General features: G+C 41.3%; 1 protein-coding gene across 1 annotated transcript; it reads right to left on the bottom strand.

Annotated features, from left to right (window-relative positions):
• Positions 1-1025: 1025 nt before the first annotated feature.
• Positions 1026-4450, bottom strand: LOC110728929. The gene is made up of 3 exons (XM_021908592.1): positions 4138-4450; positions 3856-3968; positions 1026-3681 (listed from the first exon to the last, which is right to left on the bottom strand). Exon 3 carries the CDS (start codon positions 3537-3539, stop codon positions 1227-1229), a length of 2313 nt encoding a protein of 770 aa, XP_021764284.1. The 5' UTR covers positions 3540-3681; positions 3856-3968; positions 4138-4450; the 3' UTR covers positions 1026-1226.
• Between the last annotated feature and the right edge of the window lie 12510 nt (positions 4451-16960).

Genomic DNA, 16960 nt, shown 5'->3' with positions numbered 1-16960 from the left:
GATCTACTTTCAAGTGTTGTCCCACGGAGCTGGACTGGTTTAACCTGTGAGAGGTGCCGGTTCAATAGAGTCTTTCATCTTACTTAAATAAAATATATATATATATATATATATATATATATATATATATATATATATATATATATATATATATATATATATATATATATATATATATATATATATATATATATATATATATATATATATATATAATTCAAGTTCATCCACCTCTTCTATAAAAGCCTTATAGTAAGAAAACATAACACAATTTTACTTAATATGGAGTATGTTAAAGTAAGCTAAAATTCACTATCATCATTCTAAACCTTTCTTTGGTAGTGACACAAAAAATTACTTGTTAAATGATACTAGTGCACAGATGGTAACGGTGACCAAGTGTCACAATTTTAGTGTCAATTATCATCATTATTCCGAAGCCATTATTTTACAACTTTGAAGCCCATACTTGCAGGGTAAATTGTAGCACAAGGGATAATACATTATTCATAGACAACTTTTACTAAGATCAGTAGAACATTTTACTTTGCTTTTGTTCAATTATAATTCCTAAAACATATATGTAATTAGGAAAAAAATTGACTTTAACACTAGTCAAGCATATTGAAAATGATTAATTATGTCTATAGTCTTTTGGCTTTTGATTTATAATATTGTAGGTTCTGACTAATATGTAAATCTGATTATACTAAGTACATTCGTGTATACAACATGACATAGAATAATAAGGTTATTTAGGCCATATAGACAAAGAAATAGCAAGTAAAAGAATTTGGTTTGGTTCGTCAAAAAAAAGTCAAGCAAAAGTAGCTCCATATATAAAAAAAACCTTCTTTGTAATTACTATTCAGTGTATTCACAATCCCTACTTTGAATTTTATACGGAGTGATAAAACAGTCACGTGAAAACATGTTGAATTTGTCCATATACTTGTATATAATTTCAGAATACGAGATATCAACTTTTTACTATAATACTTATTAAACTTATGTTACATGAATCGTTTTCAACTAAGAAATATAGCAATGAAACTGCTATGAACAAATCAATTAAAATTGCCAGAATTAGTTGCACTCAACTGGAACTCTTGTTGTATTAGAACTAATAACAGAGCCTGATACTGAAGTACAATGAACTCTTAATGCAACTACAGAAAAACATAGCAAGGAAAATAAAGATGATGAATCATCATGCATTTAATTATCTATATAGGAGCTGCACAGGTGGTTCTAAAATGTCCTGTTTGATTGCAACGGCTACAGTGCACAACTCGCTTCACTGGGCCAGCTCGGTCTTCAGCCCGGACACGCTTTTTCCTGGGACGTGGAGGTGGCCGAAGTGACTTAGGCGGGCTCAAGATGATGTCAGTACAACTATTGTTATTGTTATTGCCCTCATTCCACAGGGTCTTATCTGGAATAGGGTGAATAGTCTGGGAGTAAGCCTTTCTGTAAGTAGCAACTGTGAAGCAGCTCTCAGCAAACCGGTGAACATTCTGCCTACAAGAAAGTAAAGCCGCTACAGCATGAGCACACGGCAATCCATATGCCTGCCATCCATGACAAAGGCAACAACGATTTCTGATATCAACAATATTGGTCCCCTCATGGGATATAACTTCGAATTCAGCTTCATTAGCTCGGAGAACTTGGTAAGTCCGAGCTTGCTCTATGGCTTCTGCCACCTGTCTTTCTGCGTTTGGTACTAGTGTGCTTGCCCATTGCATACTTACCTCACGCCGTTCATTGAACAAAGTCATCAGCTGCCTTCTTATATTCTCCATCATCTGAACCATTGGGAGAGTAGAAGCTTCTAGAATCCATGGGCTCACTGATTCAGCCATACTAGCTGTTAAATGGCCAAATCTCGTCCCTTCAAAATATGCAGTGGCCCATAAGCGTGGTGGAAGCCGTCTGATCCAATAGGCTGCATCTGATGAAATTTCCTCAATCTCAAGAATTTTGGTCTCATACTCGATGACAGTAAGGGCCCGAGCAGCTTCCCAAAATAGATTGACGAGCATGGTGTTGTTAAACTCTTTACGAAAGCTTTCACTAAGATGTCGCATACAAAACCCATGGAATGCAGTGGGGAAATTTTCTTCCACCCCCTCAACTATACCCTTTTGCCTATCAGACAAGATGGTTAGCCTTGGCATATTCTCTGTATTCAACTCGAGCAAACTATGCAACTCAGAGAGGAACCACATCCAATTGTCATCAGTTTCCTCATCAATTACCCCAAAAGCTAAAGGGAATAGAGCTCCATCCCCATCATAACCAGCAGCCAGAAGTAAGGTCCCCAGGTATTTGCTCTTTAAGGCAATCCTATCAAGTCCAAGAAGGGGGCGACATCCATTGAGAAAACCATAAATTGATGCTTGAAACGACACAAACAGCCGGTGGAAAGAGTTATCCTCTGGATTGGGAAACACCGCTGCTATACTCCCTGGATTTGTTCGTTCAATCTGTTCAACATACTGAGGAAGGAGTCGATATCCCTCCTCGAATGATCCACGGACAGTAGCCATGATTCGTTCCTTCCCTCTCCAGGCTTGCTTGTATGATAAAGCAATTCCATGAACCCGGTGGATCTCTTCCAATATTTCTTTTGGCTTGCAATTTGGATTCTCCCTAAGTTGCTGCTCCACGGAATGAGCAACCCATTCAACAGTGGCTTGTTGATGGCCAAGATGAGTTAAACCATCACATGTATGATTACTGTTAAGGGTTCGAATTGAGAATGTAGGAACACCAGGAAGCTTAGCAGCATGGATCCTCCAAGGGCATCCCTCGTTGACACATTTGGCAGTGAAGCGAGTTTTATCAGACTTGACAGTCTGAATTTCAAAATGAAGGGCGATGGCTGCATCTCTAAGTGCCCTACGACAGCTCTGCACATCAGGAAATTCCTGTCCCACATGCAATTCATGGTCAGGCGCTTGAACAACACACCGTGACTGCACAATAGGAGGCGCAGAGTAAATCATCTCAGGCACCCCAATTTCAAAATCTGAAGTAGGAGTGATGCTCATCTCTTGAGTATGGTTGCCATTCATCTCAAGGCTTTTATCATAATCATGGGTATCGGAAACATCTAAGTGATTTAACTTATGACTTTCATCTGTAGCACACAACTGATGACCCGGCTCCTCAAAACTCCCTTTGTCTACCACCTGTCCACTAGAACCTACATTTGATTCAGCCTCATCTTCATGACTATATCCATCATCTTGATCATAATCACGAGTAACTAATTGAAGCGGACTCATATTATCCTCATCAATCTGGCTAATAGTCAAATGGTGGCTCTGCTCATGAGCTAATCCCAAATCATGCTCATTGTCATGTTGCACATCTAATTCAATCTCATGGTTCTCTTCTAAAGGTAAAGAATTCCCATGCCCTAAACCATGATTTTGACTAGAAATAAATTCATGGTTATTAAAAAATCCATATTCTTGTTTCACATTAGGAAAACCATGACTCGACCCAATAACCAAATCGCGGTCTTCCATGAGCCCACAACTAAATTGACTCACACCAAATAGAAATTAATCTTCCATATCACTCCCACTCCTATTTACTCAACAAGACTCATCAAGCAACAGTCAAGCAGTTCAGATATTCAGCTTCAGCAACAAGATTCCAGCAAACACACTGAAAACCCAATTACAAACAAGATTTCAACATTACATTTGATCTAAATGAACTAATAACAAAAATCAATCACAATCTTTGGAACCCTATATATCATTAACCAATTAAGCATCAATTGGAGGAAAAATATTAGGAACAATTGAAAAATCCATAGATGAATACCGAGCAAATTACCAGAAACAGCGAATTCTAGAAGCAGAAATTACAGAATCACCAAATTCTTGATCTGGGTATCTTCCAAATTGTGGAAAGATTCGAACTTTATAAAAATCCACCTCAGAAATCACCTGAAAAATCAAAACACAAACAGAATGAGACATTGATTAAACAAAAATTACAGATCTAGCAAACAAAATTGAAAAAAAATAGGCTCGAGAAGATAGAATAAGTTTAGAAAGAGGGAATCAAAATAGATTTTGGCGGGCACAAAAAAAAAATTGGGTAAAAAGACAGCACCTTATAGGAGGAGGGTAGAGGAAGGGAAGAGATAAATTTGCAGGGGCAAAAGGGTAGCTAAGAGTTGAGCAAGATTGTTGGCGATTCAAAGAGGATTTTTTTTAGGGTAATTGAATTATACATCAAAATTCATATAAAAAGGGGTATTTTTGGGTCATCCAACTACTTGCTCTGTTTTTGTTCTGTGCTTTCCCTTTACTACCCTCGTCAATTTCTGATATGATAGGGAATTTCTTTTTACTTTATTTTTTCTTTATTTTATTTTATACACTTGTTATTTTAATTTAATTTTGCTTCTATTAGGAGTTTAAGACTAAATTTGAAGGCTATAGTGCATGAAATAAAAGCAATTTCAGCATTTTAAAAAAAAAAAAAAAAAGAGCAATTTCGGAGATTTTAAGAACTTGATATTGAAATTTTTTTAGATTATAGGAAGTGCATCCCAAGGTGAAATAATATTGTTTGGAGTTATATATAATCATTAGTCTGTCAAAGTCTTGAGGTAGGCTTAATTATATATAAAATTATAAATGGCTAAATTAACACTTTGTAGAAAAAATAGACAATTCCAACCACTCAAAGTGTCTCTTCAAGGCGTTGTGGGGTCCACGAAAAGCACCTCAACCTCTTTTTATTTGGTCCGAAAAAGTTGAAATTGTCCAAAATTTAAGGTTATACTTATAATCCACACTTTAGGGCCAATTTTAAATTTTTACAAAATTAAAGAAGATGTGTCGGGTGTCTCTTAGGATCATATTTCGTATAAGTTGGTTTGGATATATAAAAGGTCTACCAATATGTTTATGAAGTCTTGAAAAATGAGTTTGATTCAACTATATGGCATTTTAGGATTATGTTACAGTAGTGGTAGTTAAGAACAATGTTTGTTTAAACTAAATTGGTATCACGGGTAGAGCTGTCAAAAATTGACCCGACCCGAAATACTGAATTAAATCGGATAATTAACCGACCCATTTGAACCCGAAAAATGGTGACCCAAACTCGACCTGAAACCAACCTAAGACCCGAGTTGACCCGAGTATGTGAGACCCAAAATCGAACATGAACTGACCTGGAGATGACCGATCCGAATGTAACCCGTAAATTTGACCTGACTTGGAAATGATCCGACCTGATTGTAACCTGCAAATTATTGATTTGAACATAACCCGATTTGAATCCGAGAATGACCCGACTTGGAAATGACCAAACCTGATTATAACTCGCAAATTATTGACTTGAACTGAACCCGACTTGAACCCGAAAATAACCCGACTTGAAAATGACCCGACCTGATTATAACTCGCAAATTATTGACTTGAATCGAACCGTACTCAACCCGAAAATGACCCGACCTGATCCTAACCAGCAAATTATCGACTTGAACCGAACTCGACTCGAACCCGAGAATTACCCTAACCCATTTTATCCTGTGAAAACACGAATTAAACCCAACCTATTGTTCATTCGACCCGAATGTAACCCGACCCGTTATTAACCCGACCTAAAAGGCATTATATGATAACATATAAGGATCATATATGGTTCAAGCATACCACAAACATTTATGGCCAATTTACCGATTTACAACTTGCACCGATTTCATTAATTCAAGTCTACCACGAACATTTATGACAGCATATAATGATCATATATGGTTCCAAACTGTATTATATGACCCCGAGATGTATCTCCTTAAATCTCCAGCCTTTTCGACACTAGCCCCGAAACCTCCAAAATTTCTAAAAAAAGCGTGGATATTATTAGCCTTCAATTTTGGAACTTTTTGACTTTTTTTCACCCGAAAATAAAAATTGCCGAAATTTTTAACATGGTCCCTATTACCCTCCGGGAGTTCAATTGACTGGGTGGAACCATCCAATTTGCCTTTAAACGACCAATTTACCGGTTTACATCTTGCACCAATTTCATTAACTTAAGCCTACCACGAACATTTATAACAACAAATAATGATCATATATGGTTCCAAACAGCATTATATGATCCCGAGAATATATCCTCTAGAATCTCAAAACTTTTCGATACCGGGCCCCAAAACCTCCAAAATTTCTCAAAAAGTGTGGATATTAGCCTTCAATTTGGAAATTTTTGACTTTTTTTTTGCCCGAAAATAAAAATTGCCGAAATGTTTACCATAGTCCCTAATACCCTCTAGGAGTCCAATTGGTTGGGTGTAACCATCTAATTTTCCTTTAAACGACCAATTACTGATTTACAACTTAAACTGATTTCATTAATTCAAGTCTACCACGAACATTTATGACAATATAAAATGATCATATATGGTTCCAAATAATATTATATGACTCCGAGATGTACCCCTTAAAATAACAAGTCTTTTCGACACCGGGCCCCGAAACCTCCAAAATTTCTCAAAAAGCGTGGATAATAGCCTTTAATTTTGAAATTTTTCGACTTTTTTCGCCCGAAATAAAAATTGTCAAATATTTATCATGGTCCCTAATACCCTCTAGGAGTCCAATTGGGTGGGTGGAACCATCCAATTTGCCTTTAAACGAACAATTTATCGGTTTACGGTTGGACCGATTTCATTATTTCAAGCCTACCACGATCATTTATAACAATATATAATGATCATTTATGGTTTCTAACGGCATTATATGACCCCGAGATGTATCTCCTTAAATCTCATGCCTTTTCGACACTAGCCCCGAAACCTCAAAAATTTCTCAAAAAGCGTGGATATTACTTCAATTTTGGAATTTTTGACTTTTTTTCACCCGAAAATAAAAATTGCCGAAATATTTACAATGGTCCCTAATACCCTCCAGGAGTCCAATTGGCTGGGTGGAACCATCCAATTTGCCTTAAAACGACTTATTTACCGGTTTGCAACTTGAAACTCAAGCTTACCACGAACATTTATGACACATATAATGATCACATATGGATCCAAACGACATTATATGACCCCGAGATGTATCCCCTAAAATCTGAATACTTTTCGACACCGGGCCCCAAAACCTTCGGAATTTCTCAAAAAGCGTGGATATTAGCCTTCAATTTTGGAATTTTTTGACTTTTTTTCTCCCGGAAATAAAAATTGCTGAAATGTTAACCATGGTCCCTAATACGGGGCCCAATTGGGTGGGTGGAACCATCCAATTTGCCTTTAAACGATCAATTTACCAGTTTTCAACTTGCACCGATTTCATTAACTCAAGTCTACAACGAACATTTATGACAACAAATAATGATCACATATGGTTCTAAACGACATTATATGACCTTGAGACGTATTCCCTAGAATTTCGAGACTTTTAGACACCAGCCCCAAAGACTCCAAAATTTCTCAAAAAGCGTGAATATTAGCCTTCAATTTTTAAAATTTTTGACTTTTTTTCGTCCGTGAATAAAAACTGCCGAAATGTTTACATGGTCCCTTATACCCTCCGGGAGTCCAATTGTGTGGGTGGAACCATCCTATTTGTCTTTAAACGGTCTATTTACCGGTTTACAACTTGCACCGATTTCATTAACTCAAGCTTACCACGAACATTTATGACAACATATAATGATCAAATATGGTTCCAAATGACATTACATGACCCAAAGATGTATCCCCTAATATTAAGGATTTTTGACACCGGGCCTCATAACCTTCAAAATTTTTCAAAAAGCGTGGATTAGCCTTCAATTTTGAAATTTTTGACTTTTTTTTCAATAGGAAATAAAAATTGTCGAAATGTTTACCATGGTCCCTAATACCATCCGGGTGTCCCATTTGGTAGGTGAAACCATCCAATTTGCCTTTAAACGACCAATTAACTGGTTTACAACTTGCACCGATTTCATTAACTCAAGCCTACCACGAACATGTTTGACAACAAATAATGGTCATATATGGTTCCAAACAGCATCATATGACCCAGAGATGTATCCCCTAAAATTTTAAGACTTTTCGACACCGGGCCTCGAAACCACCAAAATTTCTTAAAACGCGTGGATATTAGTCTTCAATTTCTGAATCTTTTGACTTTTTTTTCGCCCGGAAATAAAAATTGCCGAAATGTTTACCATGGTCCCTAATACTCTTCGGGATTCCAATTAGGTTTGTGGAACCATCCAATTTGCCTTTATACAGCCAATTTAATCACCGGTTTACAACTTGCACGGATTTCATGAACTCAAGCCTACTACGAACATTTATGAGAATATATAATGATCATATATGGTTCCAAATAACATTATATGACTCTGAGATGTATCCCTTAAAATATCAAGCCTTTTCGACACCGGGCCCCGAAACCTCCAAAATTTCTCAAAAAGCGTGGATAATAATATAACCTTCAATTTTGAAAATTTTTGACTTTTTTTTCGCCCGAAATAAAAATTGCCGAAATTTTTATCATGGTCCTTAATACCCTCTAGGAGTCCAGTTGGGTGGGTGGAACCATCCAATTTGCCTTTAAACAACCAATTTATCGATTTACAAGTTGCACCGATTTCATTAGTTCAAGTCTACCACGATCATTATATCAATATATAATGATCATTTATGGTTTCTAACGACATTATATGACCTCGAGTTGTATCTCCTTAAATCTCATGCCTTTTCGACACTAGCCCTGAAACCTCCAAAATTTCTCAAAAAGCGTGGATATTAGCCTTTAATTTTGGAATTTTTGACTTTTTTTCACCCGAAAATAAAAATTGCCGAAATGTTTACCATGGTCCCTAATACCCTCTGGGGGTCCAATTGGGTGGGTGGAAGCATCCAATTTGTCTTTAAACGATCAATTTACCAGTTTTCAACTTGCACCGATTTCACTAACTCAAGCCTACAACGAACATTTATGACAACAAATAATGATCACATATGGTTCTAAACTACATTATATGACCTTGAGATGTATTCCCTAGAATTTTGAGACTTTTAGACACTGTAGGGAATGTTTCAAGCATTACCCCTAGCTTGAACCCCACTCTGATCATACACTAAAGTACGGTGGCGTCCAAAGGGAAAGAAAATAGAGCAAAAGAGTCGCCAACAAGTTTTAGGAACTTGTAAACCATTCACAGGGTGAAGGTTACACCCCTTAACGATCCAAGAGATCGTCAACTCCAATAGGTCTTGAACCATGACTGGTAGTTCGAGTATGAAGGTACAAATCCAAGCTAAAAGAGATTGAACCTGCTCTAATAATAGGCCTCTACTTTATTCTGATCGTATTCATGTGCGCTTTCTGACTAACATGCAATCAATAGGTTTACCCTAAACCTTTTTAATCTATGTTGGTTGAATATTAATGAACAAATAAATCTATTATTGGCGATCACTTGAATTATAATCAAATTAACCCTAAACAAAATTATTAATTATCTTATTAAGCGTGATTACAAATACAAATTCCCTTTAAACATGCATAAAAGGCGTGATAAAGCAATAAATAAATATATAATCAAGCAACATAATAATAATCATAACAATAATTATAATAATCATAATATTTTTACCATAATCATGAATCATAAAAATAATCATAATTAATAATCATAAATCATGTTAAAGCATAATTGATTAGAGGATTTTGCTCCCACCAATCGGAATGCGCCACGTGGGCCAATCAGGACCTGCCAAGTGTTACCCAGTTGGAACTGTCAGGGCTTGCCACGTGGCACGCGCTTATTCGTCCACCTTGGACCTATTATGTCATGACATGTGGCATACTCCATGCCTAATGGAGAACCCGGCCACCCAGGCCCAACTTCCGAGGGAAGCCCAATCGGCCCTAGGTTAACCTAAACCTAGGATGGGCACGTTTCCCAAGGTTATAAATACCTCCCTTAATCCTCATTAAGGGGGAGGATTACGAAAAAACATAACAGAAAAAACACATTAATTACACACAGTAATAACCGGTTGATCTCGCTAACAAAGCAGATTGCCTACATTAAACACTCTCACCTAGAGAGACCCAATCACTTTAATTTCCGCATTAATTACTCCTTAATCAAGTACTAACTTGACCGTTGGAGGCGGAGCTCCCAGGAGTCTCCGTTATTTTGCAGGTACAGGTGTCCGGTTCCAGTCTCGGAATTGTAACTCTCCCGCAGGACTTCAGAAAACCCCGAAACATCTGGCGCCGTCTGTGGGGAGAGTACTTCTGAGATGGCATCCAAGTCTGTACCGACTCCTGAAGAGAGGCGTCCCCTAGACGACCCTCAAGTTCAGTCGGACCATGATACCGAGAGTGAATTTGAAGTTGAAACTCATACAGCTTCAGACGGGACCCTAAGGGCCCGACGTACCCGTCATACCGAAAGGAGGGAACGGGAACCTCTTCAAACTGGAAGCGAGCCAGCAGGCGCACCGCCTGTTCGGCAACAGCCGACTGATGGGTCTGCTCCCATCACAAGGAACGAACTCATGACCTTCATGAGGAACTTCAAGGGAGAGATTCAAGAGTTGATCAACAAGAAGCCGCCTGCTCCATTCAAGGAGCAGTCGGCTAAGAAACCCTCCACTTCACTGAAGAGGAAGCCAGTTCAAGGGCGAGAGGCGACTCCTCATCCTAAATCTAGGAAGCGGGAGCCGCCTGCCCTTGATTTCACAAAATTCCGTGTTCCTACAGGAAATAGGAAACCCGTTCGTCATATTCAGGCGGACGGGTCGAAGCAAACATTCACAGACGCTCGGCTACTGCTAGAGCAGAAGAAGAGTGACCGATTGTCAGAGTCGGCCTCTACTTCAAACTTTCAAGATAGTCTACGAAATGCCTCGATGAGGCATACTCAGTCGTATCATGAGAGTCAATCAGGCGGCACCTCCCGTCAGTCCGACTTTCATAGCGACCAGGCGGTACCAAACTTACCATTTGTGCCGCAACAACAGTATTTTTTGCAGCCACCTCCGTTTGGTGGACCTGCAGCAAAAAACGTCCAACCTATGGACTGGCAGCTACGGTTGCTTAGACTTGGTGAACAGCCGTCGGCTTCTCCAAGGAAATTACTGAAGCCGCTCAGCCGGCTAAAGTGAAAAATGTACTAGTAGGCGCCTATGACGGCACTACTAACCCAGAAGACCATCTGATGGCATTCACCAACCTGATGTACCTTCAAGGGTTGGATGATCCCACTTGGTGCAAGTGTTTCCCAGCGACTCTCAAAGGAATCGCACAACAATGGTTCGGCAACCTGCCGACTGGTTGTGTAAATAGCTTCAGGACGCTTGCTTACTTATTCACCTCCAACTTCGCCATGAACATCCCTGCGAAGAAAACGACCCTTGATTTGGGAACAATTCAGCAGGACGAGAAGGAGGGGCTTCGTTCTTACATCAGGCGGTTTAACCTGATGAGAATACAGATTCAAGGGTTACCGGATGAGGTAGCCTATACTGACTTTTTCAGAGGTCTCAAAGACGGGTCTACCTTCAAATTTGATTTGGTTCGAAAGAGGGTGGCGACTCTTCAAGAGGCCTTGATTGAAGCAGAAGCCTATATACAGGCGACTGATCTTTGTACGGTAAAACAGTCGGACGGGAAAAGGTTCGACAAAAGAGAAGGACGACAGAAACAGTCGTCAAACAAAGATGAGAAGAGAAAAGAGGTCTGGGCGGCTGATTCCTCTAAACAGCCGGCCCAGAAAAAGAAAAAAGAATTCAAACCATACTCCCCAAAGTATGCGTTTAACAAGGATAACCAGTTTATCCTAAAAGAAATCAAGGGACGGATCTCAATTGAGAAGCCGGTCCCCATGAAGGGTTCTGCAAACAACCGGAACTAAGAAAAATTATGTGCTTATCATGATGATGTTGGTCATCACACCAATGACTGCATCAGTCTCATGCGGTATCTGGACCGCCTGGCTGAGCAAGGGGATCTTGGCACTTATGTCAAGAAATCTACGGGGAACACTTCCTCAAAAAAGCAGTCGGCCAAAAAGAATCAACAGGCCGACAGCTCGGATACAGATGATGCAGTCGTCTACACCATTGCAGGCGGCTTCTCAGGAGGCGGCCCCACTATCAGGGGCAACAAAGACAATATCAGGCGGTTAGATGTAAATTCCGTTCACCAAGAACGGCCGTCTAAATATTCATTTCCTGAGATTGTCATCACTGAAGAAGATCTAGGAGGGGTAAGGGGGCCGCATGACGACCCTATCGTTATTGAATGTAAAGTGGCAAACCAGAGAGTTGGCCGAATCCTCATAGATACCGGAAGCTCCTCAGATCTCATCAGTAGCAAATGTCTGTCGAAGCTAAAATATCAGACTGATTGCATACATCCGGCCTCCCACCCTTTAATAGGGTTTGGAGGAGGAGTCGTCCACCCACTGGGACGAGTGGATTTACCTATCCGCCTGGGCGAAAAAGGGGAAGGACGACACATAGTAGTCCGGTTCCTGGTAGTAGAAAAACTCTCGGCCTACAACATGATTCTGGGTCGACCAACCCTGAATAATTCCAAGGCTGTTATAATCCCATCTCTTATGTTGCTCAAGTTTGAGAGGGATAATGGAACAGTCGGCTCCCTAAGGGGAGATCAGAGGATGGCCCGAGAGTGCTATCTCTCGGATGTCAAGCCCACTGTTATGGCCACTGGGTCAAGCGGTGAAAAAACAGACCTTAACAATGTCAAGGAGAGTGCGCCTGTTCAAGAAGCAGGCGACAAAAAGAGAAAGGCATCCCAGACAGGGGCCGCAAGAAAAGAAAGAAAATAGCAATCATTGGCAGAGGAGCGGTCGGATGAGTTTCGCCCTCAGCCGGCTGGTGAGCATACGGACCTGATCTTAGACGACTCACGTCCTGACCGAACAGTCAAAGTTGGGACGACTGCTCTGAGAGACCTTGGTGACGACTTTCATAAACTATTGAAAGAATACAAGGACATCTTTGCATTCGAAGTCCATGAAATGCCAGGCATTAGTCCTGATCTGGCGGTACATAAACTGGCCGTGGATCTGAAAAAGAAGCCGGTACGGCAAAAGAAGCGGAACCATGGCGAAGAAAGAAGTCAGGCGGCAGCCGCCGAAGTTAAAAAATTACTTGATGCAGGGTTCATTCGGCAATGTTACTTCCCAGGCTGGGTTGCAAATGTGGTGCTTGTTAAAAAGCCGAATGGCACCTGGCGAATGTGTGTAGACTACACAGACTTAAACAAGGCGTGCCCCAAAGACAGTTACCCTCTGCCTAAAATTGATAACCTGGTCGACTCAACAGCCGGCCATGCTTTGATGAGCTTTATGGACGCCTATTCTGGTTTCCATCAAATTCCTTTATGGAAGAAAGATCAGGAGAAGACGGCCTTCGTCACTGATCAGGGGTTATTCTGTTACACGGTCATGCCGTTTGGTCTTAAGAATGCCCCGGCTACCTTCCAGCGAATGATAAACACTGTGTTCTTTGATCAGATTGGGAGAAACGTCGAGGCATACATTGATGATATGATTGTCAAGACTAAACTTCAGAAAGATCATCTGTCGGACCTCCGAGAAACTTTCGCCACACTCAGGCGGCACCATGTCATGCTCAATCCGAAGAAATGTGTATTTGGAGTTGAGTCTGGGAAATTTCTCGGATTCCTTATCAATCAGAGAGGTATAGAGGCGAACCCTGAGAAGGTACAGGCGGTCATTGACATGCAGTCGCCTCGTACCATCCGAGAGGTTCAGAAGTTAACAGGTTGTCTGGCGGCCTTGGGAAGATTTCTAAGCCGATCAGGCGACAAATGCCTATACTTTTTCCAGGTAATTAAGAAAAAGGCAAGGTTTGAATGGGGGCCGGATGCTGAGGCCGCCTTCCAGAAATTGAAAGTTCACTTGCATTCCTTGCCGAGGCTGGTCAGCCCTTTGCCCAAAGAAGTACTCTACATGTACCTGGCTGTCTCTGATCATGCGTTAAGCGCTGTTCTCCTTGCTGAAAGAGACGGCTGTCAGCTCCCGGTCTACTTTGTCAGTCACGTACTGAAAAATGCCGAGTTGAGGTATCCCCTAGTGGAGAAATTTGGTCTTGCACTCTTCATGGCTGTTAAAAAATTGAAGCCCTACTTTTTGGCACATGCAGTCGTCGTGTATACAGACCAACCTATCAAGCGGCCACTTACCATCATGGAGTCGTCAGGCCGAATGATCAAATGGGCCATAGAAATACAGAGCCTCGAAGTTACTTTCGAGCCTAGAAAAGCAGTGAAGGGGCAAGCCTTTGCTGACTTTATTGTAGAGATGACTCGTCCTCCTGACTCTCAAGTTCCAGACCAAGTATGGAAGGTATATGTGGACGGAAGCTCTACTTCAAATGGTTGTGGAGCAGGCGTCATATGTCAGTCGCCAGAGGGCGACAGGTACGAGTATGCTCTACGCTTCAGTTTTCAGGCTTCAAACAATGAGGCAGAATATGAAGCTTTACTAGCCGGGATCCGCATGTGCAAGGCGGCAGGGGCAAGAAAAATAGACGCCTGTTCCGATTCACAATTGATAGTGAGTCAGTACAATGGCGAATACGAAGCAACCCATCCGGCCATGATCAAGTATTTACAGGCGGTCCGACAAGCAGTCGGCTCCCTTGAAGATTTCCATCTTATCCAAGTGCCGAGATCAGAAAACAACCAGGCGGATGCATTATCAAAATTAGCATCATCCGCCTCCTCTGATACTCCTCGAACTGTTTTTTGGGAAGTAATGGAGAAGAGAAGCATCGAGAAAAACCCTATTGGAATCCTAGACAGAAGCTCAACCTGGATGGATTCAATCAGGGCATATCTGACAAACGGTACACTGCCGGATGATCCTCAACAGGCGGAAGCACTGAAAAAACGAGCCACCTGTTTTGAAATGATAAAGGGAGAACTTCACAAAAGGGGGTACCTTCAACCCTTCTTAAAGTGTGTTACTCCAGAAAAGGGACGAGAGATATTAGACGATCTTCACTCTGGTTACTGTGCTTCTCATATAGGCGGTAGGACGCTTGCTCAAAGGGCAAGGCGGCAGGGCTACTTTTGGCCTACTTTGGAAGCAGATGCAATGGAGATGGTGAGAAAATGTGACAAGTGCCAAAGGTTTGGCAAACTAATTCACCGTCCGGCTACTGACCTCACTACCATTCACAGCCCACTACCGTTTGCTAAGTGGGGCATGGACATTCTGGGTCCATATACGCCTGCTACAGGCGGAAGGAGGTACATACTTGTTGTCGTCGACTACTTCACTAAATGGGTAGAGGCGGAGGCTGTAAAGGGAATCAAGACGAAGGATGTAATTTCATTCATCTGGAAAAATGTCATCACTCGGTTCGGGGTTCCCATGTCTATGGTTTTTGATAATGGTCCCCAATTTGAGACGCCTGTTCTCAAAAGCTGGTTGGGTGACCAAGGAATTGCAAACTACTTTGCATCTGTCGGCCGTCCACAAGCAAACGGCCAGGTAGAAGCCTTTAATAAAATCATCTCTGACGGTCTCAAGAAAAAGATTGAACGAGCAGGCGGCCTATGGGCGGATGAACTACCACATGTTCTCTGGGCCATTAGGACGACTGAAAAAGGGGCGACTGGAGAAACTCCATTCCTCCTAACTTATGGTGCGAAAGCTGTTCTTCCAATAGAACACTACGAGCCGACTCTTCGAGTAATGCTATATGACGAAGAGGCAAACTGGGAAGCCATGCGACTGACATTAGACTCACTTCCTGAAAAGAGGGGCAATGCTGTCTTGCGCCATGAAATCTATCGCCTGAGAATGACTAGATCATACAACAAAAAAGTACACAGGCGTCCACTCAAAGTAGGGGACTTTGTACTTAGAAAAATGGAAGCAGTTGGTAGGGCTTATGAGTCTGGCAAACTAACTCCCAACTGGGAAGGACCCTACCGAATCTATGAGGAAGTGAGGGACGATACCTACCGTCTGGAAACACCAGACGGACAACCGTTGCCTCGAACTTGGAATGTAGATAATCTTAAGAAATATTTCTTTTGAATGATGTAAATAGTCAAGAGCTACTTAATAAAAGTTTGCACTTACTATTCAATTTTGTACTAAGAGGGGCACGCCTACTAACAAATAGTCGGCTACTCTCCATGTTTAATTTTTATTATTTAAGAGGGGCATGCCGTCTGTACCTTTACAGTTGGCTACTCTCCATTGAGTATTTTACTCTATTTTAAGAGGGGCATGCCGTCTGTACCTTTACAGTCGGCTACTCTCCATTGAGTATTTTTACTCTCTTCAGAGGGGCATGCCGTCTGTACCTTTACAGTCGGCTACTCTGCATTGAGTATTTTACTCACAATAGGGGCATGTCGTCTGGACATATAGTCGGCTACTCTCCATAAGAAGATGGCCGACTGGTTCCAAACACATAGCCACCCCTCTAATACTTAGCTAAAAAGATTAGGGCCTGGCCGACCCTGTGCCTAACAGGCGGCTACCCTCCTTTTACTTAGCACCTACGTTCACCAAGAACTTACCAAGGCCACAGGCCGAATGATCAGACCAGGTGCCAAGCCAACTGATCAAATCTACAAAACTAATACGACTTGTCCCAACATCATAGCAGGCGTCCGGCGGCATCCCTCCGGATGAAATTCGTCGCAGAGAGCAGCTCCCTTTTGGGTGGAACATTGTTCTATAAACTAATTACATGGCACCTATACGACTGTCCCCAAGGGCAACCACGTAGCCGTTTTTGAGACAAGGATAACTCTATCACTAACCAAACCAGTGGTAGCAGTTGACATCTGAGTCAGATGACCGCCTGTATTACTTGGGATAAATGCAGGGGGTACCTCTTGAGTTAATAGCCAACAAACATTGGCGAATCAAGGGGTCTAGCCGGCCTCCG

Source organism: Chenopodium quinoa, unplaced genomic scaffold (genome assembly GCF_001683475.1).
Source record: "Chenopodium quinoa cultivar QQ74 unplaced genomic scaffold, ASM168347v1, whole genome shotgun sequence".
Classification (NCBI taxonomy): Eukaryota; Viridiplantae; Streptophyta; class Magnoliopsida; order Caryophyllales; family Amaranthaceae; genus Chenopodium; species Chenopodium quinoa.
This window is presented reverse-complemented; position numbering and strand designations above follow the sequence as displayed.